Raw genomic sequence first — 24072 nt, 5'->3', positions numbered from 1 at the left:
GATCACCTTCCTCTTCTCCAAGTGCTTCAAAATGGATCCCTTGAGGACCCGCTCCATGATTTTTCCAGGGACTGTGGTGAGACTGACCGGTCTGTAGTTCCCTGGATTCTCCTTCTTCCCTTTTTTAAAGATGGACACTATATTTGCCTTTTTCCAATCATCCGGGACCTCCCCCAATCGCCACGAGTTTTCAAAGATAATGGCCAATGGCTCTGCAATCACATCCGCCAACTCCCTCAGCACTATCGGATGCATCAGGTCCGGACCTATGGACTTGTGCATGTCCAGCTTTTCTAAATAGTCCTTAACCTGTTCTTTCATCACCGAGGGCTGCTCCCTTTCTCCCCATACTGTGCTGCCCAGTGCAGCAGTCTGGGAGCTGACCGTGTCTATGAAGACAGGGGCAAAAACAGCATTGAGTATTTCAGCTTTTTCCACATCATCTGTCACTAGGTTGCCTCCCCCATTCGGTATGAGTCCCACACTTTCCCTGACCTTCTACTTGTTGCTAACATATCTATAGAAACCCTTCTTGTTACCCTTCACATCCCTTGCTAGCTGCAATTCCAATTGTGCTTTGGCATTCCTGATTACATCCCTGCACACTCAAGCAATATTTTTTTACTCCTCCCTCGTCATTTGTCCAAGTTTCCACTTCTTGTAAGCTTCCTTTTTGTGTTTAAGCTCACTGAAGATTTCTCTGTTAAGCCAAGCTGGTCACCTGCCATATTTGCTATTCCTTCTGCACATCGGGATGGTTTGTTCCTGTGCCCTCAGTAAGACTTCTTTAAAATACACCCAGCTCTCCTGGACTCCTTTCCCCCTCATGTTATTCTCCCAGAAGATCCTGCCCATCAGTTCCCTGAGGGAGTCAAAGTCTGCTTTTCTGAAGTCCAGGGTCTGTATTCTGCTGCTCTCCTTTCTTCCCTGTGTCAGGATCCTGAACTCAACCATCTCATGGTCACTGCCTCCCAGGTTCCCATCCACTTTTGCTTCCCCTACTAATTCTTCCCAGTTTGTGAGCAGCATGTCAAGAAGAGCTCTGCCCCTAGTTGGTTCCTCCAGCACTTGCACCCTAAAGTTGTCCCTAACATTCTTCAAAAACTTTCTGGATTGTCTGTGCACTGCTGTATTGCTCTCCTAACAGATGTCAAGGTGATTGAATTGCCGTATGAAAACCAGGGCCTATGATCTGGAATTTCTGTTAGCTGTCCGAAAATGTATCACAGACCATGAAATCTGGTTTCCCACCATGAAATCTGGTCTTTTGTGTGCTTTTACCCTATACCAGTGGTGAGCAATCTGCGGCTCACAGGCCACATGCGGCCCATCAGGGTAATCCACGGACAGGCCATGAGACCGTTTATTTACATTGACCATCCTCAGGTACGGCTGCCCGTAGCTCCCAATGGCTGCGGTTCACTGTTCCCAGCCAATGGGAACAGCGAACCGCGGCCACTGGGTGCTGTGGGCGGCCATGCCTGCGGATGGTCAATGTAAACAAACGGTCTTGCGGCCCGCGGATTACCATGATGCCCACCACTGCCCTATTCTATACAGATTTCATAGGGGAAACCAGCATTTCTCAAATTGGGGGTCCTGACCCAAAAGGGAGTTGCAGGGCGATCACAAGATTATTTTAGCAGAGTTGCGGTATTGCCACCCTTACTTCTGTGCTGACTTCAGAGCTGGGCGGCCGGAGAGCGGTGACTGTTGGCCAGGGGCCCAGCTCTGAAGGCAGCGCCCTGCCAGCAGCAGCACAGAAGTAAGAGTAGCAGTACCGCAACCCCACCCCCCTACCATTACCTTGCGATTACCCCCCCCCCGCCAACTCCTACAATTACAACACCTGAAATTTCAAATTTAAATAGCTGAAATCATGAAATTTACAATTTTTAAAATCCTATGACCATGAAGTTGACCAAAATGGACCACCAATTTGGTAGAGCCCTAGTTATAACCGTATACACAAGTTTGTAGTGAACAGTGTATATATATTGCAGTCCGCTGTCATTAACATCTATAAAGAACTTGTGTGGGATATAAAATCACAAACCAGAGCTATTACTTCTCCAGTAGATTTGTGGAAAAACAAGTCCACATATTAACAGGGAAGTTAACTACAATTTGAACACTTTACTGGAAACTTAAGCTAATATCCTGGTAATTCAGAGTCAAGCTGCAGGAGGATTTGGTCTTAAAAAGCAGAGAAGGCATAGTACTCAGAATAGTAGGATTACTGCAGTCCATTGTGGATAATTTAACAAATTATTCTCCCTTGAGTGTATAAATCTTTTATACATCCCAAATACTCAGACTTCTAAGCTGGCAGTGAATGATTGCTGCTTATTGTGCTGAGCACAAACTTAGGAAGTCCATGATCAAGGGATGGGACAGTGATGAGAGAGGACAAAAGCAGAATTTTTGTAACTCAGAAATCAATAAAATGAAAACATGTTCTGCTATCTTAGAACTGCTGAGGGGAATTCTCTACTAGAGTGTCAGAAACCATTTGTGCTTCAAAGTTGCAAACTCAAGGTAATCTTAACAGTTTCTTTTCCTTCTTTCCTCAGTTCTGGTCTCTTGCTAGATATTGTTACTGCTGTATCTATAACATATCTAAAATCCAAACCTTCCCACTGCTAAACACTTGGCAATACCATGGTTCTTTCTCTCACCTGGTCATCTAAATCAGATCGCAAACTCTTTGAGGGAGGGAGTGTGTTTTCTTTTATTTTTGTGTAATGCTCTGAGTAGCCCCTTACTCTGAGAGTCATCTCAGTGTTTCCACAGATTAAGTGTTGCCAATTCTGGTGATTTTACTGCTAGTCTCATGATATTTGGTGTGGTTCTTAAAGCCACAGCTCCTAAAGGCATGTGATAAGGTTAGAATGTCAGCATTTGTTTTTAAAAAGCGTAAGTTTCTAGCACTCAAGGTTGTGAAGAAAAGCATGAACACATGACCCAAGTGCATCTTAAAGGCTCATAAACCAAAGACAAATAAAAAGAATTTAAATGAAAAAAATCACGATGTTTTAGCCAATTTCATGATTTGGGGGGCCCTCGTTCATGTTTGTTTTTTTTTAAATGCTCAGGATTGGCAATACATGGTGTTAAACTGTACCATACTTAAGGGTAGCAAAATCTACTACATAAAATAACATATAGAAAAATAAACATAAAAATAAAGTTTGAGGCTGCAGCAACAGTAGTTGGATATCTTAGTTTTATTCTAGTGCATTCAGTTTCTCAACATTTCTCTTTATTAGCTCTGCATTCCAATTTGGTTTGAAAAATTAAGAATTCTACTTTCAGTGCTATTTATATGAATGCACAGTAGTTAAAATATTTCCAATTTTCCTTCACCATCTGCTCTGCAGCATTAAGATACTGGAGTCTGTTATGTGGAATTTCATTCATACTCAGCAGGTCTATAAAAGTTATTTGACTTTTCTTCCCCCCCTCCACCCCCTTAGCAATGTTATAGTGCTACTGATGTAAGAAGTTATTTTTTTATTCTTAGTATTTCCCTTGTGGCAATCCATTCTCCCAAGCATTTTCCCCCTGTTTCTCTGATGTAATTGCAGGTTTTGTCAATACATAAATAACAAACAGTAGTACTCAGCTAGGATAGATGTTATTTTGTTTACTAAGAGTTTCTCATATATCCTGATGCCCCACTTTTTTGTCTGTTTGGCTTCAGTGGTCAGGCAGTTGTTTTTAGAGGCTGCTATTATTACCACTTAGTGGTTAATTTGAAATATCTTAGACTTATTATATTTACCTGGATACAAAGAACATCCAGATTTCCACATATCCCACGCTGTGGAGAAAACTCGATGAAACTAATGAGACTGTTTGGGATTGCTAGAGGTACAGCTGTGCACAGAAATGCAGATGTAGAAAACTTCCTGATTTCTGTGCAGGTCATTGCAGAGAAGAAAAGAGTGTTCACTGAAGAATTTTTTTCATTTTGTCTCTTCGGTGGTGAAGTTGTTGCATGATATTGGATTGTTTACTCTCCATCTCCTGGAAATGTCTACTGCTTTCAATTAAGCTTTTTCTCGAGTGCATTGTATGCTTTTACAAAAGGATTTGGGGATGGGAAACATCCGAAGCAACTTTCAAACATGAGAGGGGTACAGAACACTGAACCTGTGTGCTAGCTTGGTTAAAACTTTAAAAAAACATAATATGGTAGGGTTGACTCTGCTATGGCATGCCAATTCAGTTCAGAACAGCAGTACTAGTTGCCACTAGACATTAGAACTAGAATGCCACTAGACATTCTTCAGTGTGTGGTGGCAGTTACAAAGTTTACGTACTTGTGGGCTTGGCTTCCGGGGTCAGGATGAAGTATTAGGCTCCAAAAGCTATGGAAGAGATTTGGGGATTTTTGAGCTAATATTACCATTTGATCCATGTCTGGCTGACCACCTTGCTAAATTTCGAGAGAAGAGGAAAGCCATCCTACCTGCCCTCAACTGTAGGTGACAAATTCATTGAATTGATGAGACAGAAAATTAGAACCCATAGTAAGAGAATTGCAGCAAGCCAAGTATTTCTCTGTAATTGTTGATTCACCACCTGATGAAGCGCTTGTAGACCAGCTCACATTCATTTTCTGATTTCTCATTCAGAGGGCCAAATAATTGGGTTTCAGCCACTTGAGAACCACACAGGAGCAAACCTGGCTAAAGCTGTGCTGGCTATAATAAATAACCTAGGTTTGGATGTGTCTTAACAGCTGTGGGCAATTGTATGATAATGCTAGTGATGCAACTGATTGTTACAATAGTCCGTAGGCCCATCTGTCACAGAGAACCCACCAAAGGACTATGTGCCATGCGCTGCACATTCCCTAAATGTAATTGGAGTCAGCAGTGTTAACAATTGCTCAGATGCACATATTGATCGAAAACTATTTTCCACAAATGCTGACACGAGCCAGAGATTATTGATTCTCGGCTGTTCAACTGAAGAAGAGCTCTAAGTTGTCTCTTTCACCAGCAGAAATTGCTCCAATAACCCATTACCTCACCCACCTCTGCTCCCCTGTAGTGAATTCATTATCTTTTTTCTCTGTCAGTGCTTGCATGGAATAGCTAGGGCATTTAATGTCTAAATTCACGTACAATATCAAGCCAGCCGTGTTTTCTGGGAACCTGTTAGCTGTGAATTTTTAATTTTTAGCTAAACATATAATTGTTAATGTGTGGCGAAGATGTTTGTGTTGTTCCCGTATGCTGTTAATTCTTTAAATGACATGTTTTTAATCATCTCAGGAAAGTTTAAGTATTTTATAACAAGGTGGAGCTTCAGGATATTCTGTGCCTAGAACCCCAAGAATTCTTAATTTGATCCTGTTTAGCAGGCAGTAAGGAGATTAGAGTGAGGGGGCCAAAGAGAGTAAGGGCGAGTAGGCTGTGGAGGGAATGGAGAAGAGCAAGGAAAAAGGGATCACAGAGTTCCCAGAGACAGAATTGGGCCAAAAGGACCCAGGGAATTCAAGAGATTGAGAATTGGAAAGGGGAAAAGAAAAATTCACTGGTTAGAAAATAGAAAGAAAAAAAAAAAAACCAGAGAGATACAGGATACTTATACAAATATTTTGTAGAATTCTTCAAAAATAATCTTTATACTACTCTAAGTGCAAAACTCAACTCAGGAGTACAGCCACAATTAGAACCTATATAATTATAAAGTACATGCCATTTCTTCTTTATAGAGCAGTCAGTAAGAAATATGTAGTGCAGTCATCTTGCTCTCACTTGTGCACGTACATCCTTCCCCTTCGCTTCCCTTTCGTTGGACCCAAATATATCCTCCATGGAATACCTGTGGTGTCAAGACTGCTTGTGAATCTCAGAGTCCTTTGTCCTCAGGCCAGAGAATGGGGATCTGACTATTTAAGCTTTGGGGATAATCTGTTTCGAGTTCTGTTATTAAATCTTTTGCAGTGTACATACAAGTGGGAAAAAGGATGCACTATATAAAGAAAACCTTTTGTTGCGTGGATGTACTGTTAGGAACACAGAAGAGGTTACAGGGATAGTAATCTATGCAGGTAAAAGACAGCTTTTCCTTTGACTTTACATGTTCACTTGATAGTTTCCTTAGACTGTCAACAAATATCTATATTATTTAATGTAATTGCTTCTGCAGGGCACGAGACCAAAGCTTTGTTAAATAACAGTGGACCACGTTACAAGCGCAGTAAGCTTGAAAGACAGATGAATATTGATGTCCTTTGGTGTGTCCTCATACTTATAGTCATGTGTCTATTTTCAGCCATCGGTAAGTCCTCTTTAAAAATAAAAATTAAGGACCAAACTCTATCCTAAGAGTCACATGCTTTGCTTTAAAAATTCGAAAATGTATATCTTCTGTCTCTTGATTCGTGTAGCTACTTCTTTTCTATGTAAAGTGTGTTGTTGTTTTTTCTGGTAGGAAACATCAGCTTAGTACATAAGCACATCCAAATAGTAATCTTTTAATAATAATCAACTATATACCATTACAAGACCAAATCAGACAACTATTGTGTCAGGCTCTGCCACCTTCAGTAGCAATGAGTCGTGCCCTACTTCAAAAGTAGTATCTTTGAAATCAACTCATCATGACTAAGGGTGGCAGAATTTGGCACATACTTAGTTGCCAAGGTAATATATGAACACGGAGTAAACATAACTAGTACAATACCATTCACCTAGCTCTATTAGATGAAAACAGGGACTCATAATATACAATATTAACCCACCATACTTAAGTATCCAAACTTATAATATTAAAAATTGTATAAAGTCCAAATTCAAAGGGCAAGTCAAAGAAAAGACTACCATTGATTTCAATGGAATTGTTACTGGCATCAAAAATTTTAACAAAAATAGAGGGGCAGGGGTAAGTTTGTTTGGGTTCTGGTTAGAGTGTGTGTGTATGTGTGTATTGGTCTCTGACTGAGAATTTGGTGTAAAGGTTTGTATGCAAAACATTTCTTTAGCTGTTGCTTTTGAATTCCATATTTTGTAATATCTGGGTTTTGTTTTGGTTGTGTGTAATACATAAGTTCTGGAATTTTTCTTGGCAACCTTAAATGTATTTTACCAAAACTTCTGTGTTATTTTAATACCCTTAATTGTGTCTTTTTCCAGCTGTTGATACCCTCTTTAAAGATGAAAGTTGAGGGCCAAACTATTATTATGCTCTTTGTTCCCACTGAGTTCAATGGGCACCTCGCATATCCAAAACCAGCATTTCATCCTAAGGATTTCCAATTTGTTTTAGAGTAGAATCCTAGTAACAGAAGTGGGGTTTTTTTCTTGTTGTTTCTTTTTTGCCAGTTGTTAAAATGAGTTGTGTATCCCCACAACTTTCTTATCAATATTGTCTATAAAATATTAACTAAAATGAGAGGCCAAGATTTGAAAAAGTGACTAGAGATCTGGGAGTCCTCAATTTTGGGCTGCCCAGCTTGAATCACCTTGAGAAGGGCTGGGGTTTTTCAGAGTGCTGAGTACCCACCCTCTGAAAACCAAGCCCTTTTAAGATATCTCGATAAGTTGGGAATTAGTGATATCTAAAATCACTAGGTCTTTTGAAAATCAGAACATTTAGTAAAAAGAAACTTGATATAGTCCATTGCAAGTGCAGAATTTTTAGTATTTTTACTCTAGATTATTAAAAATAGCTATAGACATATCAGAGCATAAATAATATAAAGCTTTGCACTGCTGCAAAATAAATAGTGAGACAATGTCATTTTTATGTATCGTTATTTCAGTGTGGGACAAGGGGCAGTTTAGAAACTTGATAGAGATGCCTTACAAAGGATTTTTTTTAATGGGCTTTACTTCTTTTTTGTTGCTTTATGACATATAAAGAATAGGGCCTGAAAGATTGTTAGGTTTTGGGGAGGAGGTGGGTATTAAGGTTTTGGGTTTTTTCAGCTTATTTTTAAAATGAATATCAGAAATATCAACTCAGGTCTTTCCTGGCTGGGATGGCAGGACCTGTTATATGTCTCAGAGGATATATTTAATTTTTCTCACACCCTAATTAAAAGGGTAGGACTGCCATATCTTTGGTAAAGACATCACTGCTCCAAAATTTTAATACTTTCCTTGCATTAAATAGGAACTAACAAAGAAAGACAATAAACAAAGAGATTGAAATAGTCTGACTAAAATCTCTTCCCCTCTTAGTTGCTCAGCTTCTATTCCTTTGACTTTTGTGATGGCCACCTTTTCACTAATTCTCCAGTCGTCATGGTGTCTTCCAGGGCAGACAGGACTTAAGTTTCCAATGTAGAAAATGCATATTAAAAAAAACATTTCAGGTCTTTTTCATAAATCATAACAAAGTAGGAAAAGGCAAAAGCCCCCCTCCCCTTTTTTTCTTTTGCAGATCACTTTTAAGGACAAATGCATACAAAATAAACCAATGCTGTGGGTTTTTTAATTTCTTGATGTTCATTTAAGTTTTCATCTATTTAAACTTTTCTGCAGGTCATGGCCTATGGGTGTGGCAATATGGTGAGAAGAAACCAGTTTTCGATGTTCCCGGGCTTGATGGCAACTATTTATCCCCAGTTCTAGCTGCAGTGTATTTATTTTTGACAATGATAATAGTTTTTCAGGTAACAATGTTGTCCACACTGGTTCCTGTGTTCACAGTTTACTGATTTTAATAATTATATATCGAGAAAAGAGAGCACAATTTCTCCCACCAAGGAACTTGAGGAGCTAATTAAGTGTTTAAAATACAATACAATTAGATACCATACAATTAAAGCATGAAAAATGAAGAATAAAATATTATGTAGCCAGAAAAATAAAGGAGCCTCATTAATGTGCTAATGGTGACCAAAATGAAAAGAGCTCTGAAAAAAATCAGTGGACTGATGCTCCAAATTGTCTTCCCTCCATTGCCTTTACTGGAGCTGTGACAATTCACACCTGCTGAGGTTCCGTCCCAAACATTCCAGGTGTGTTGTTTTTTTAACAAGCAAGATGGGTTAAGATGAGGAGGGTGCCTGTCAGGGAGCAGCAAACTTCGCACTCTGTGGGATGCCATGCTGCAAAAGCTCAGTTACCCGCCTACCTTGGAGGACTACTTAGAACCTTGGTGGTGTTGGAATGCAGGTACCTTACCAGGACAAGGTTAATGCTGGAATTTAACCCTTTAATGGCCCCAAACTATTTAGAATTTATACAGGAGGTAAATGACTAGAGTTGTCATCATTCAGTGCCTATGCACAGGAGGTGAATATTGGGAGGATGCAGGTCTTCTGATGATGAGATCTGCTATATTGTTGAATACTGTGGTGTGTCAAGAGAAGTGTGGATGTCTATGTCTTTGGGACATGTAAAACTAGAACTGACAGAGCACTAGAAAATAGCATACTAGTGAAGGGAATGATCTTGCACTGAAGAGGCATGGATTAAATAATGGCCTTTGCCATTATGATTTTAATGTATTAAGAGGTTTTTTTCTATTAAAGAAAACTCAGAACAGATTTACTTAAGTATGCAGCCTTTACTATAGGTTTTGTTTAAATAACCACACCTGGTACTTACATATGGACTGCGATTCACCCCACTAGTCTAATTGACCAAGCCTAATTTTGTATATAACCAGAAATTTCAGCACTGAAAAACATCTGCAAGGCACATTCAACTAGAAATGATGTCTTTTGTGGATTTTTGAAAATCCCCAAGAAACTGCTGAAAAATTTTTTCAGGAAAACTCTCTTAGCTTAACACTTTGTTCAGCAATTACAAAGTATGTTCTTCATTCAGCTGAACTGCTGCTCAAAAACTGCAACTGACAACGTTGCTTTCTCTGCAGAACCTTCCACCAATCATTCATTTTACCTCTGCTGTTCCTGGAAAGCTAATTTAGTGAGAGCCTGTTATTTACACAGATAAAATTTGGGAGCTATTCATGCATTTTTTGATGCAAGATATTCTTTTGTATTTGCAGGATTCTGATTGTATTGTATGTTCCTCTCCTCCCTCCCTTCTTTTCCTTTCCTAGCTTCTTTCAAGCTCATCTTATTACCCTGAAAAGTTTGCTTCTCTCCAAGCCTTGATAATCACATTTCCAGACATAATTATGGATTTCAGCTCTACAGTTGCACCATAGGCTTTTCTAATCTGTCCAAGTAAACTCTTTGCAAACATTTTAATTACTTTACAATATTGAATCTAAGCCTATTAAACTCTTTAAGGTACAGTATAGTACATACACTCTTTGTGATTTTAGTCTGCCGTAAAGTTGATTAGATTATATCAATTCAATATAATATTTATGCCCCTATTTTCTCCTAATTAGTGTGTTTTTATGTATTTTAGGTTCTGATTCCGATTTCTTTGTATGTATCCATTGAAATAGTTAAAGTATGCCAAGTATTCTTCATTCATCAAGACAAGGATTTATATGATGAAGAGACCGACACTCAGCTACAGTGTCGAGCTTTAAACATCACAGAAGACTTAGGGCAGATGCAGTATATATTCTCAGACAAGACTGGTACTCTTACTGAAAATAAGATGGTTTTCCGAAGATGCACTGTTTCTGGAATAGAGTATTCCCACGATGCTAATGGTGAGCCTTGTTTGCTGTCCAGTGGTTTACTTCAGTTTGATTTCAATCACACAAAAAAGTTACTATGATCTTAAAACAAACAACAAATTGTGTAGGATTTATGATATGTGCATCAGACACCACAATGATGGTTGTAAAATTAGCTATAACTTGTTGTCTGTTCATTTTGGAATTGTAATCTTATCAGGGATTCTCTGGGATCTTGAGTGTGTTGTCAAGGTTGCTATTCTCTGCAGTGTAACAGGGCAAGGCCAGATGGCTATAGAAAAGTAGTGGGAGATAGATATATTAGCCCCAGGCTAAACAAATCCCTGTTACCAGGGTAAGTAAATGGCAGCTGCTTCAGGTCAATTAAGACACCTGGGGCCAATTAAGATCTTTCCAGAAGGCAGGGAAGATAGCTAGGTTGATTGGGACACCTGAAGCCAATTAGGGGCTGTTTAACTAGTTTAAATTTAAATTTAACTAGTTTTTAACTGAAACTAGTTAAAAGCCTCCCAGTTAGTCAGTTGGGCGCACGTGTTAGGAGCTGTAGGAGGAAGCCATGCTGTTGGAGGAACTGAGCAGTACAAACCATTTCAGGCACAAAGAAGGAGGCCCTGAGGTAACTGTGAAGTAGATATTGAGGAAGTGGGGGCTGCTGTGGGGAAGTGACCCAGGGAATTGTACACGTCCTATTTCCAAAAAGTCAGCTACCATAGCTGCTACTATTAGGGTCCCTGGGCTGGAGCCTGGAGTAGAGGGCGGGCCTGGGCTCCCTCTCTCACTCCCTGATTAATCACTGAGACTGGAAGACAACAGAGACTGTGTGAGGGAGGGTTGCTTCTCCTCACCTCCCTTGCTGGTTTATGATGAAAATGGCTCAGTAGGATGTGACCTTTGCCTCTAGAGAGAGAAGGGCTATGTGGAGGGTCACAGTGAGCCTCTGAGGCTAGCGAAATCCACCAGAAAGCGTGGGACCCACTGAGACAAGGACAGAGCTTTGTCACAGTAGGTTTACGCTCTGATCCTGCAAAGCATTTAGGAACATGCTTAACTTTAAACACCTGAATAGTACCATTGATATCAATGGGACTACACTGGTGGATTTGTCCCTTAATGTTTAACTTCACTCCAAGATACTCAATTAGTGTCAAGAACGAAAGGTGAACAAGGTTCCTAGTGTGGCTTTCATGTTAACAAAATAGCACAGTCTGTTGTAATAATATTTCATCTGTTTTAGCTTTATCTTGTTCACTTCATTGCCCCAGTGTGATGGGTATCTCTGAGTTAACATTCTTTTGCTGCCAAACAAATATTGTAACTGAACAGAACATTCTGAAGTAGCTGACTTTTGAAGTATTAAAATGTAATTCATTACCACAAGGGAATGAGGTTACGTTTAGTTGTCACCCATGTGTCATCTTGTCAACCTCTTAAAATTATTAAGTGACTTCCGATGTAGTGTAATTTGTATTAAGCTATTTTCCCCCTAACATTTAAGCGGTATCCTTTGGGACTTGAAAGATGTTACATTCTCAGATTTCTTTGCATACTTGATAGATATTGTACTGGCTTTCTAAATGCAGTAATTAAGTTTTTTAACCTGCAGTACATTATTCTTTCCTTAAGTTCATTTGGAGAGTTCAGCTAACACATCAGAAATGGAATAAGAGAGACTTATTAAAAGTTAACTGTAAACTTAAAAAAGACTTTGAAAATTGTATGCGATCCCAAGTTAGTAACAGAATATTGTGGAGGCTTAAATTACAGAGTGAATTTACTTTTAAAATAAAATATTTTAAAATAGTAATCATATATTGCACTTGCACCACTTTTCCTAGGAAGAAATCAGTGCACCTAACAGAGATAGTAGGATATGATTATTAACCCTATGTTACAGAAAAAGAGAAAAAGAGCAGTTGAAACTTCCCTAAGCTTTCACAGTGAGTCAGAGACAGAGGTAGAATTAGAATCTACAGCACATTTCCTGACTCCCAGTTCTGTGCACTAAATATTAGACCGTACTGCTTCTATTTATTCTTCTTGTTTATCTGCCACCCTCTGATTTCAGGGCATATTGTGTTCCTTCCAAGAGTTAATGACATTACAGTTAACTAAAACAGTGCAGGAAGAGCAGCATTTTATGGGTTAGATTGCATCAGGTGATGCAACGCAAATACAAAAGCCTACACTTGGGTCTTGGTGGGTAAGTAAAGAAGAAATTAAGTGTCAAATGTTTTATCTTACAATGAATTATCATTTTCAAGTCTACCCATACTTTTTGTAAGTGATTTGGGATTACAATATAAATGTTAGAAAATAATAAAAACAAAACAGTGAAACTGACAATATGCAAAATTATCAAAACACAAAGCAAACAAAATACAGTAGTGTTTCTTTCTTTACCCTCTCTCATTTATAGGCATCTATATGCTCACTTGTAATTCTAGTTGGTGCAAAATTTCCAGATTGAAATGTGATTTTTAAGTTTACAATTCCTTTAATCATAATATTTGAATCTTTCATTTTCTCTTCTCTATATAGAGTGATCTTGCACTAATTCTTTGCCTTTCTGTGTATAAAGGCTCATAATTGTCATTGGTTTTTATTCCCCACTTTCAGGATCAATGACACAATAAATAAGTGTTCTCACTCAAGCTTTTTAGTGCCTATTCTCCAGGCTGATTCCCAGCCCCATTCTTTCTGTGAAATGACTCCACTGATAGCTTGTCTTCCCACCTGCTGACTACCCACTAATTTAGATCACATAAGATCCTGCCTTCAATTTTTTTCCTGTCATTAAGAATGTCTATAACACTTTATGCTCCTGGGTTTAAATACAAAGGATTTGAGGAAGCCCTTCCATTATACATACCAGAAGTCAGAAATCCTACCAGATTGTGTTTGGGATGTATTTAATAACTGATGCTGTCCAGCTGTCAGTTCTAGTTGTGGTTTAAAATGAGGTTTAGAGAACTCTCAAATCTGCCACTTATAAAAAGATCCAGTCTTGCCACATATGCAAGTTTAAATCTGATTGAGTACTAAGGACCCAGAAAACCAAACAAAACCCATTGGCCTCCTTGCATAATCTTATCTATTATTTTTAAAGATCCATGCCTTTTTCTGTTAATCATAGTACTTCTTTCAGTCATAGTAATTTGACACTAGAATAGGCCATGAGGTGATGAAATAAATGTAAGACTCATTGCAAGATCTGATTTAAAACTGTTACATCAATGTCATGATTTGGATGCTGAAATCCACAATTCATGTTCTGTTGTGGTGCCTTGTGGGAGTGAATGTACTTGGAGTAGAAGTTCTATTCTGAGCGTTTTGGTTTGAGCTTGTTATATAGGAATGTAATATGGTGTTACCAGGTAACTCATCTGGCAGATTGGGCATGGTATTCCCAGCTTTGTTCCATGACCTGTGATCTGTTACAAACTTTGTTCACACCCTGAAAATTCATCCAAAGGTTCTGGGGTTTTTTTCTGTTCTGTCTAGGTTCTTATATTGCCCTCATCACCACAGTATCTGAGCACCTTCCAGCAGTGCATTAAGCAGCATAAGTAACAATTGTCACATGTGCTTGGTGTATTTTCACTCATCCTCTTCCCACTGTGAAAATGGCATGTACAGTGCAGAATTTTGTTTTGGTAGGATTTTGTTTTTGGTTTAATGTATACACTACCCTGTGTTTATGTTAGGAAAGGTAAGGTTGAAATGTACCTTGTATTTGAATTGGAAGATGATGAGGTTTGTGATGATCCTTATTTCCCGGGTGGAGTTCATTCCACAGTTTTGACCAGCCCCTGAGAAAATCCTGTCTCCAGAACAGACGAGTTTAACCCTTATGGTAGAAAGTTCTATTGTGCCTGAGAAGCAGAACTGTCAATGACAATGTTCATCCCAAAGCTTTAGGAGATCTTTTTAGATATCCTGGGAATAGACTGTGGAGAACCTTGAAGATAAGGACTAAAATCTTGAACTTGACTTCCCACAGAATATCAAGTCAGTATAGGGAGCAGAGGATAGGTGTGATGTTCTCAGGTAGCCTGTGTTGCTGAGAACTGCTCCAGCATTCTGTCTGAGTTGAATGATATATTTCATTGCTGTAGTCCAGATGGGAGGTGACAAAGTTGTGTATAACCAAGCCCAGGTCATCATCAGCTGGTAGAAAGCATTATTCAGGGATGCTGCTATGTGAGAGCTTAGGGTTAGTGGGAAATCCAGGAACACTTCTAAACTACAAACTCTGGCTTGCTTGGATTCAGCTTCAACCAGTTGTGCTTCATCCATGAGCTGATTTTGTCCAAGTATCTTGATGGTCATGATGTGGTTGTAGATGGCAAAGGACAGGCAGAATTGTGTGTCACCTGCATGTTGCTAGTACTTAAGTCCCTGTCATTTGATCAGTTCACTGGTGCTGCATGTTGAATAGGACAGGAGAGAGAATTGATTCTTGTGGGACTCCACAAATGAGAGGTCTAGTGGTGAGGTGTAATTTTCCGTCACTGCTCTTTGGGAACTTTCTACGAGGAAGGACTTAAACCATTATACCACATTTCCCTGGTCCCCTTCGACTTCTCTAAGGCAGGACAGCAGTATCTAATAGTTGACAATATCAGAAGCTCAAGAGAGGTTCAGGAGGATGAGAATGGAAATCTACTCTCTATCCATTGACAGCAGGAGATAATGCATCAGTGTCACTAAAGCTGTTTCCATCCCACATCCTGGGCTGAATCCAGATTGTGCTGGATTTAGGATACGAGCTTCAATTAGAAGAGCTTATATAGTTGGCCTTTAGCTAGCTTCTCTATGTACTTGGTCAGGAACAGGAGATTGGATTCTGGCCAGTAGTTAGCTAGTACTGATATCCGAAGTGGGTTTCTTTAGTGTTGGTCAAGCTATTGTGTGTTTAAAGGAGGAGGGAAAGATTTCTTCCCTGAATAAGGCATTGGCTATTTCAGTCAGGAGTGGCACCAGTTGCTCATGATGCCCTTTCATGAGCCATAAAAGGTGTGACAGACTGACAATATCCTGCAACATTCTGGTCCAACCTTGTGGAATTAAGATGAACTTTTGGACAGGGGTGAGGGGGTGAGAGAACCTGGATTTGTGCAGGAAATGGCCCACCTTGATTATCATGCACATTGTGTAGAGAGTTGTCACTTTGGATGGGCTATTACCAGCAGGAGAGTGAGTTTGTGGGGGGGGGTGGATGGAGGGTGAGAAAACCTGGATTTGTGCTGGAAATGGCCCAACTTGATGATCACTTTAGATAAGCCATTACCAGCAGGACAGTGGGGTGGGAGGAGGTATTGTTTTATGATCTCTGTGTGTATATAAAGTCTGCTGCAGTTTCCACGGTATGCATCCGATGAAGTGAGCTGTAGCTCACGAAAGCTCATGCTCAAATAAATTGGTTAGTCTCTAAGGTGCCACAAGTACTCCTTTTCTTTTTGCGAATACAGACTAACACGGCTGTTACTCTGAAACCTTTATTGAATTAAGTTAAACCTTACTGAGTTAGGTTTGATACCATTTGGAATCCATTTTATTAAATAGGCAATTGTGTATTTGTTATTGTGGAATAGTACATAACTCCTCTTGGACGAGGGAGATGCTAATGTAAAATTTCTCCAATTATCTGAAGCCATCCTCTGGGGAGGTATGCATATACTAATTCTAATGGAATTCTCCGGACAAAGAAAGGATTTTTGGTTAAAGCACCTAGTTTTAAACAGGTCAGGCCCTTCTTCCTGGTCCAGCAAATGGACAGGACCCTTGGTCAATGGAGGGCCCCAATCCTTAGGGAAAGGTGAGGCCCTATAAGGCCAGGATCTTGTTCTGAACTGAAATTGTGATGAACTTGAAACCACAAGGAAACCCTTTGGCTGGGAGTACTGAAGGACTGACTTTTCCTGCCAGAGCCCATGTTAGGGTAGGTTCTTTTATTGTTTTTAATATGTTTTTTTAGTAATGCTTTTTTACCTTAGGAATAAATTAGGCTTGCATAGCAGGAGCTGTGTGGCAACTTATGACTGTGGGCATTCACACTGTTAACCCTCCCTGAAGAGAAAGCACACAGGTGAGCTTACGCATCCTGTGTCTGCTGGGAATAACATAGTGAAGGCAGGGAACTATGCAGCCTGGAAATACCCTGGTCAGGAGGGAGGAAGACACCCAAGAAAGGCAATAGCTAGGAAGCTGGAAGCTTGAGAATGGGTACCCTGGCTGAACCATTGAGGGCTGACCACGCAGATGCAGTTGCCTGAACTGTGAGGGCATTGGTTGGATTCACGGGCCTTGGGTCCAGACTCCTTCCGGGTTTCCAGTACTTCTTGAGGAGTAAATATACTGATCTCTGGGAATGCAGGCAACTTCAACTTCTTTGTTGGTTAAATCACCAAAGGGGGAACAGATCCAGGCTGTCTGAAAGCCATCCCAAACGTGTGATATTTTCAGTGATGTAGAGGGGAGTGCCTCTGTCCTTTAACTTGCTTGGGAATTAGGTGGAGTCCATGGATCTTTGTGGTTGAATCAGGATTAGAGGTCTTTCTTGGTGCCTGGGAGCTGGGAGAGTTCCTTAATGAGGTGATGGTCTGCACAAGGTGTCAGTGAGCTTTGGCTCTGGTCTCTATTGTCAGATGAATGAATTTGAATGAAGATGTGTTATCTGAGGCACCTCTTTTGGATTTGAGGTTTGAAGAATAGATAAATGTAGTGCCACTTTCCATCTTGTGCTGCCTGGGTCTGTGATGGGCTGAGTGTGGGGGGGCAAGCGCATGAGAGAGGCCAGCCTAGGGCTCACAGTGTCATCCAGCCAGAGTCTCAGTGGGTATCTCTACACCGCATTTTGGAGTGAACCTTCCAGCCCAGGTCAACAGACTCAGGCTAGTGGGGTTCACACTAGCGGCCTAAAAGTAGCTGTATAGACAACCAAAGAAAAGATAATTCCCATCTTATAATAAAAACCATGATTCCAGAATGCTCTTCTTCCAACATCCATGGAATTAATGACACAAATAGTTGGCACCTAACATCTCAAAACTGGCCCTTGTGCAAAGGTTACCTGCAGATCCCTGCAGCAGTTAGTGACCTGATTAGGTCTGTGACACACATGTTATGATTTAGCTACAGCCAAATGATGATCAGCCTGTCATCTGCCACAAATGTTTTTCCAAAGTTTAATTTTATAGCAGACTTGTCCAGGGATGTGGTCACCAATCCTTTTAATTTTAGTTTTTCACTGTGTATGGAATGATTGACTGTCCAAACCCAAGTTTAATTCCCAAGAGCTCAGTCACACAAAGCAGAAAACCCATAATTTTTCATTCTTTGCATTTTTCCCTCCCTCCAATTTCTTGGAGGGTTTGAGGGAATCCAGAGAGTGGAAGAGTGAAAGGGAAGCTCAGAGGGAAGGGAATGGTGAAATCCCTAGCATTTTCCATTTGGATTTGCCAGATTTCTTAGTCACTGTCTTGGGAAAATGAGATCCCTCTTGGCATGTTGTCTGTCTGTTCTTGGTGAAGATTCAGCTGGGGTGGTGTACATCATGCAGCAAGATCACTGTCTCAGTTTTATGTCAGTTTTGCAGCATAACTGTTCTTTTCTTGTAAGGAGAGTGTTAGAGAATGAAAAGAAAAGCAGACTGACCCAGAGGCGGATTGAGTAAATGGGCTTCTTTACTGCAGTATTTGTTCCCCTCGACCCAATTGTCAAGTAAGCAAGTAGTTAGCATGAATTAGTTACATCATTCTCTTTTATCTAAATTAGTATGGAAATACCCACATTTACTACAACAAATCCTTATTTAGTAATATGAGTGCACATATACTGAATATAATTATCCCCGCCCCTATTAACTGTTTACAGCATTAAGCATATTTTACAGACATTTTTACCTTGAAGATACATTTCTTTGCAGTAATTGCAGCCACAGGTTCCCTTACTCAGCAGTTCACAGGGAAGGGAGGAAGGGGCGTGACCCCGGCTCGTTTATGTAGCTGGGAAAGGAAGGGAGGGGGAGATGACACTTCTTTACACAAAGGGTATTCTTTAGACACCCACATTCCTTATGCAGCTACAATGCTTATCAATTATATTCAGTATATGTGCACTCACAAGCAGGAGGGAAAGGAGAGGGATAGCACTTTATCTATCAAGAAAAGAGACAGTGCCTGCCCATGCCTTCCTCCCTGATACCATGCTAGCGGTTACCCAGGTCTTTACTTAATCCTTACATATCCCAACACAGATGTCTTTCCCTACCTGACCTACAGACATAATTTGCACAGTCCAAACTCACCTTGCATCCATCCTGGGGATTTGACTTTATTAATAGAAAAATTTTAAAAAGATGATAAAGATCAACTCAGTTCTTTTCCCCAGGGTTGGTTGTTGCTCCCTCATGACTGCTCACCTCCCTTATGTTTACACAGGGTAACAAGTCATCAGTGTCAGGGCCCACTTAACCCTTTTCCTACAGGATCAACACCTGCTAACAGGGTGGGGTGTTTTGAACACACTGATGTAGCTGATTTGTTTTTTCCCATTTCATTTTCTTTTGCTTTGTGAAAAAAATAATAGTTTAATTTGTCCCTGAGGAAGGGAGTGGGGTCAGCAAAGCTAGAACTGTGTGTTTTAATGGTGTATTTTTACTGTGTGTTTTTAACCCGTCTAATACACAAGCACAATGGCATTCAGCATGGATGTAATGTGAGGCCTTCAATACACAGAGGAAGTTTTCTCTTAGCTTATGCCCTGGGAAATTCTCTTAAGAATTAAAATAGTTCTCAGGCACTAAGGGAAGAAAAGGTTTGGTGAGTCTGCCTTAAGGAACTGGAGGGGAAGGAAGGGGGGAATCTTGGCACTTTCCTACCTCAGAAGTGGCAACAGGGTGGGAGGGGGCTATTCTGAGTGTCGTGCACTGATCTGTGTGGGGAGTAGGGAGTCTCAGATGCTACCCCCAAAATCAGACTCCAGGCACCCTCACAATGGTCTGCCTATATCAGTAACCCACTAGTCAATTTGTCTGTTTCGGCAGGTAAAAGGGGGTGGCCCACCTGAGAGGAATTGTCAGGGTTTTACTAAGGGTTTCCCTCTGACCCTTGGAAAACTTCCCCAGGATAGACTAACTCTGTTGACCCTTAGGAGGACAGGGATACAGGCTTCCAATCGAAGGATTGACCCTCAGGCAGTAATTCTTCAAAGAACAAAATAATCTTTATTCAATATGCAAATATTCCCTGACACAGTAAACCTTAAAAGCATATATTAAGAAACAAAACACTAATCCCATTAGCACAGGTATGCATATCAAAATACCCAATACTGCAATACTATGCAGTTGGAAATAGCTTTAAAGTGATTACATTCTACATGTGTCAGAGTAACAGCCGTGTTAGTCTGTATTCGCAAAAAGAAAAGGAGTACTTGTGGCACCTTAGAGACTAACCAATTTATTTGAGCATAAGCTTTCATGAGCTACAGCTCACTTCATCGGATGCATACTGTGGAAACTGCAGAATTTATTTGAGCATAAGCTTTCGTGAGCTACAGCTCACTTCATCGGATGCATACTGTGGAAACTGCAGAATTTATTTGAGCATAAGCTTTCGTGAGCTACAGCTCACTTCATCGGATGCATACTGTGGAAATTGCAGAAGACATCTTCTGCAGTTTCCACAGTATGCATCCGATGAAGTGAGCTGTAGCTCACGAAAGCTTATGCTCAAATAAATTCTGCAGTTTCCACAGTATGCATCCGATGAAGTGAGCTGTAGCTCATGAAAGCTTATGCTCAAATAAATTGGTTAGTCTCTAAGGTGCCACAAGTACTCCTTTTCTTTTTGCGAATACAGACTGACACGGCTGTTACTCTGAAACCTGTTCTAAAGAAAATCTCTCTTGGGAATAGAATATTTTCATTTGCTTATGTGCAGACTAGAGATGACTAAAGTATACATACAATATTGATAAGCTTGTTGAACGTCATTTGAGGAAAACACTTATTGTATGCTTCTTCAGTAAACAAAAGATTTTTTTAAAATAGAAGCAATGAATAATTATACAGATAAGGAATAAAAAGGCAACTTTGGTACATTTTCCATGTAATGCATTTTCACTTAGCTTCTGATTTGTGTGTCTGGAATAAAATAATAATTAGCTCAGGGTTTGTGCATGGAGTCCTGCATTTTGTAAGATGTTTTCAAAACAGAAACTTTTCCTGAATGTGATTATAAGATCTCATATTTATTTGGAATGACACTGCAAGTCAGGCATTCAACCAAAACTGCCGTGACCTGTTATTAACCAGTATAGTTGGAGAAGAGCTTGACCAGCTGTGTGGAACTTTTTATAATGATAAAAGTAGTCATTTTGTCCTTTTCCCGGGCAAAGGTGCATAATACAGAGCAGTATGACATTCCCTGGGCATGCCATTCAAGTGCACATTATCAACTGTAAGAAAGATTATTGCTTGTGGCAAATTTGAGTCTGAGATCTTAGGCCACTGGGGCCTGTTCCTGTGAGACGATGAGTGCCCACAACTCCCATTGACTCTGTTGGGAGTTGAGGGTGCTGCTCCGAAGCTTGCCGTAAAAGTGTATCTTTGATGGTTAGCAAAGTGAATTGGTAATACTGCTTTGAGATGAAAACATGCTAATGAAAATGAGCATATGTTTCCCAGAGCACGTTGGTGTGTACAGGAGAATCTCAGAGTTTCGGACACCTCGGGAATGGAGATTGTCCGTAACTCTGAAATGTCCTTAACTCTGAACAAGATGTTACAGACTTCAGCCACTGAGGGGGATTGAAGCTGCAGCCATGGGAGGGAGGGATGTCAGGGCTCCAAGCAGGGGGGCGGGGTCAGTGCTTCTGACCCTCCGAAGCACCAGGGCTCAGGGCTTTAGATCTAGGACGGGGCGCTGCGGCTCAGACCTTCAGCCCCGCGGCTCCATTCCTGGCTTCTGTACCGCAGGGAGCACCGGGGCTTGGGCTCCCCACAGCTCCATTCCTGGTTTCAGCTTTGGGGGAGCACACTGGGGCATTACCTTTGGGAGGAGCGCTGGAGCTGAAAATGGTGCTCCCCTCGTAAGCATTTGCCCTGAAAAATACTCATACTTTTAATAAAATGTTGGTGAAGAACAACACATTTTCATCTAGCATTATAATGTGCACTGAAACAGTACTGCGCTAAAGCCATTTTAGCAAGCCACTTGAGTCTGCTGGTGCAGGCAATGTGACCTGGGCATCCTTGTGTTCCAGTGGTCCATTACTGGCAGAATGACCCCTGAGGTCCATTGGCTGCCCATGCACCTTAGCACAGTCTTCAGGATACTCTAATCTGTACTAGGGATATTGACTGGTACTGAACTGGAGAAATACAAAGGGCACTCTTGCATTCTACCCTCCTGAGTGCTATTTAGCTGTAACTCAGGATCTGGCTCTTTTTGTATATTTAGGTTTTCAGAGGACTGTACCACCTATAGAGTTGGGCAAATAACTGATCTGGGGGAGGGTTGGTTTAATGACAGTTCTGAAAAATTTAAAAAAAAAATTCAGTTTGTGTTGAACTGAATCTGAAATGTTTTAGAATTTATGATTAATCGAAAAAGTCTCTTCTGGCCATTTTGTGAATGACTCAAACTATTCTTGTCAACTTTACGAGTAGTTTTAGGTCTCCTGAAACTGCATATTTGGTCAAATAAACTACTCTTTTGAAAAGTCTTACCCAACTTTACTGACATACAACCAATAGAGCTAGTAGTAGTATCTAGATATTGTGCGCTATCTGATTTTAACTCCTGTGGCTACTTTCTGAGAGATTAAGATTGTTATGAAGATTACATTGGGTTATAGATTGTTTTGTTTTTTTTTAAATCTTAGCTGTATTAAAAGAAATCCCACAATGAAATCAGTTAACTGTAATGCAAGGGTTTTGTTTCCAATTAATGTTTTAATGGAAATATTTAATGTTACATTGTTTGCATGTCAAGTCACAAAATAATGAACTTGTACATTAGTGATTTAGTACATGACATTGGGAAAGGTTGATTGGTTACAACAGAGAATTGATAGAAAGTGAAGACTTTGGTACATAACTGATACTGTGCATCTGCATCCAGTATACTGTGCATTATTATATTTTGGTTTCTGAGTATAATGGAAGTCTTTTCAGTGAATACCTGAAAAATGGATAAATGTTAGTGCTAAATGCCTATCTACTGAAAGAAAAGCCCAACTACTAAATGGCCATGATTCTTGTTGACTGTATAAATGTGATCTGCATCAGTTATAAATAGGGCTGTCAATAAATGGCACTTAATTCAAGCGATTAACTAAAAAAATTAACTTCATTAAAAAAATTAATTGCAATTAATCGCAGTTTTCATATTACTGTTATTAATAGAATACCAATTTAAATTTATTATAAATTTTTTGAATGTTTTTCTACCTTTTTAAAATATATTGATTTCAATTACAACACAGAATACAAAGTATACAGTGCTCACTTTGTATTATTATTTTTATTATAAATATTTGCACTAAGATAAACAAAAGAAATAATACTTTTAAATTCACCTCACACAAGTACTGTAGTGCAATCTCTTTATCATAAAAGTGTAACTTACAAATGTAGATTATTTTTTTTTTACATAATTGCATTCAAAAATAAAACAATGTAAAACTTTAGAGGTTACAAGTCCACTTTGTCCTACTTCTTGTTCACCCAATCGCTCAGACAAACAAGTTTGTTTACATATACGGGCGATAATGCTGCCCGCTTATTATTTAGTGTCACCTGAAAGTGAGAACAGGCATTTGCATGGCACTGTTGTAGCCAGCACTGCAAGGTATTTACGTGCCAGATATGCTAAACATTTGTATGCCCCTTCCTGTTTCGGCCACGATTCCAGAGGACATGCTTCCATGCTGATGACACTTGTTAAAAAAATAATGCGTTAATTTAATTTGTGACTGAACTCCTTAGGGGAAAATTGCATGTCTCCTGCTCTGGGGTTTTACCCACATTCTGCCATATATTTCATGTTATGCCGTCTTATTTTATGACCCAGCACATGTTGTTCAATTTACGAACAGTTTCACTGCAGATTTGACAAAACACAAGGAAGGTACCAATATGAGATTTCTAAAGATATCTATAGCACTTGACCCAAGGTTTAAGAATCTGAAGTGCCTTCCAAAATCTGAGAAGGATGAGGTGTGGCACATGCTGTCAGAAGTCTTAAAAGAGCAACACTGACGCAAAAACTACAGAACCTGAACCACCAAAAAATAAAATCAACCTTCTGTTGGTGGCATCTGTCTCAGATGATGAAAATGAACATGCATCAGTCTGCGCTGCCTTTAATTGTTATCAAGCAGAACCCATCATCAGCATGGCCGCATGTCCTCTGGAATGGTGGTTGAAGCATGAAGGGACATATGAATCTTTAGCACATCTGGCACATAAAT

At 39.9% G+C, this 24072-nt stretch overlaps 1 protein-coding gene across 1 annotated transcript in view; it reads left to right on the top strand.

Moving 5' to 3' along the window:
* Positions 1-24072, top strand: part of ATP10A (ATPase phospholipid transporting 10A (putative)) — a 146102-nt gene that overhangs the window by 88220 nt on the left and 33810 nt on the right. Inside the window, exons 4-7 of the mRNA XM_077807119.1 lie at positions 5961-6067; positions 6166-6297; positions 8505-8635; positions 10353-10605. Coding sequence (XP_077663245.1) covers positions 5961-6067; positions 6166-6297; positions 8505-8635; positions 10353-10605 — 623 coding nt within the window. The remainder of the gene's footprint in view (positions 1-5960; positions 6068-6165; positions 6298-8504; positions 8636-10352; positions 10606-24072) is intronic.

The sequence above is a fragment of the Eretmochelys imbricata genome, chromosome 1, assembly GCF_965152235.1.
Source record: "Eretmochelys imbricata isolate rEreImb1 chromosome 1, rEreImb1.hap1, whole genome shotgun sequence".
NCBI lineage: Eukaryota > Metazoa > Chordata > Testudines > Cheloniidae > Eretmochelys > Eretmochelys imbricata.
Note: the sequence above shows the minus strand (reverse complement) of the source record. Positions and strands in the feature narration are given on the sequence as shown.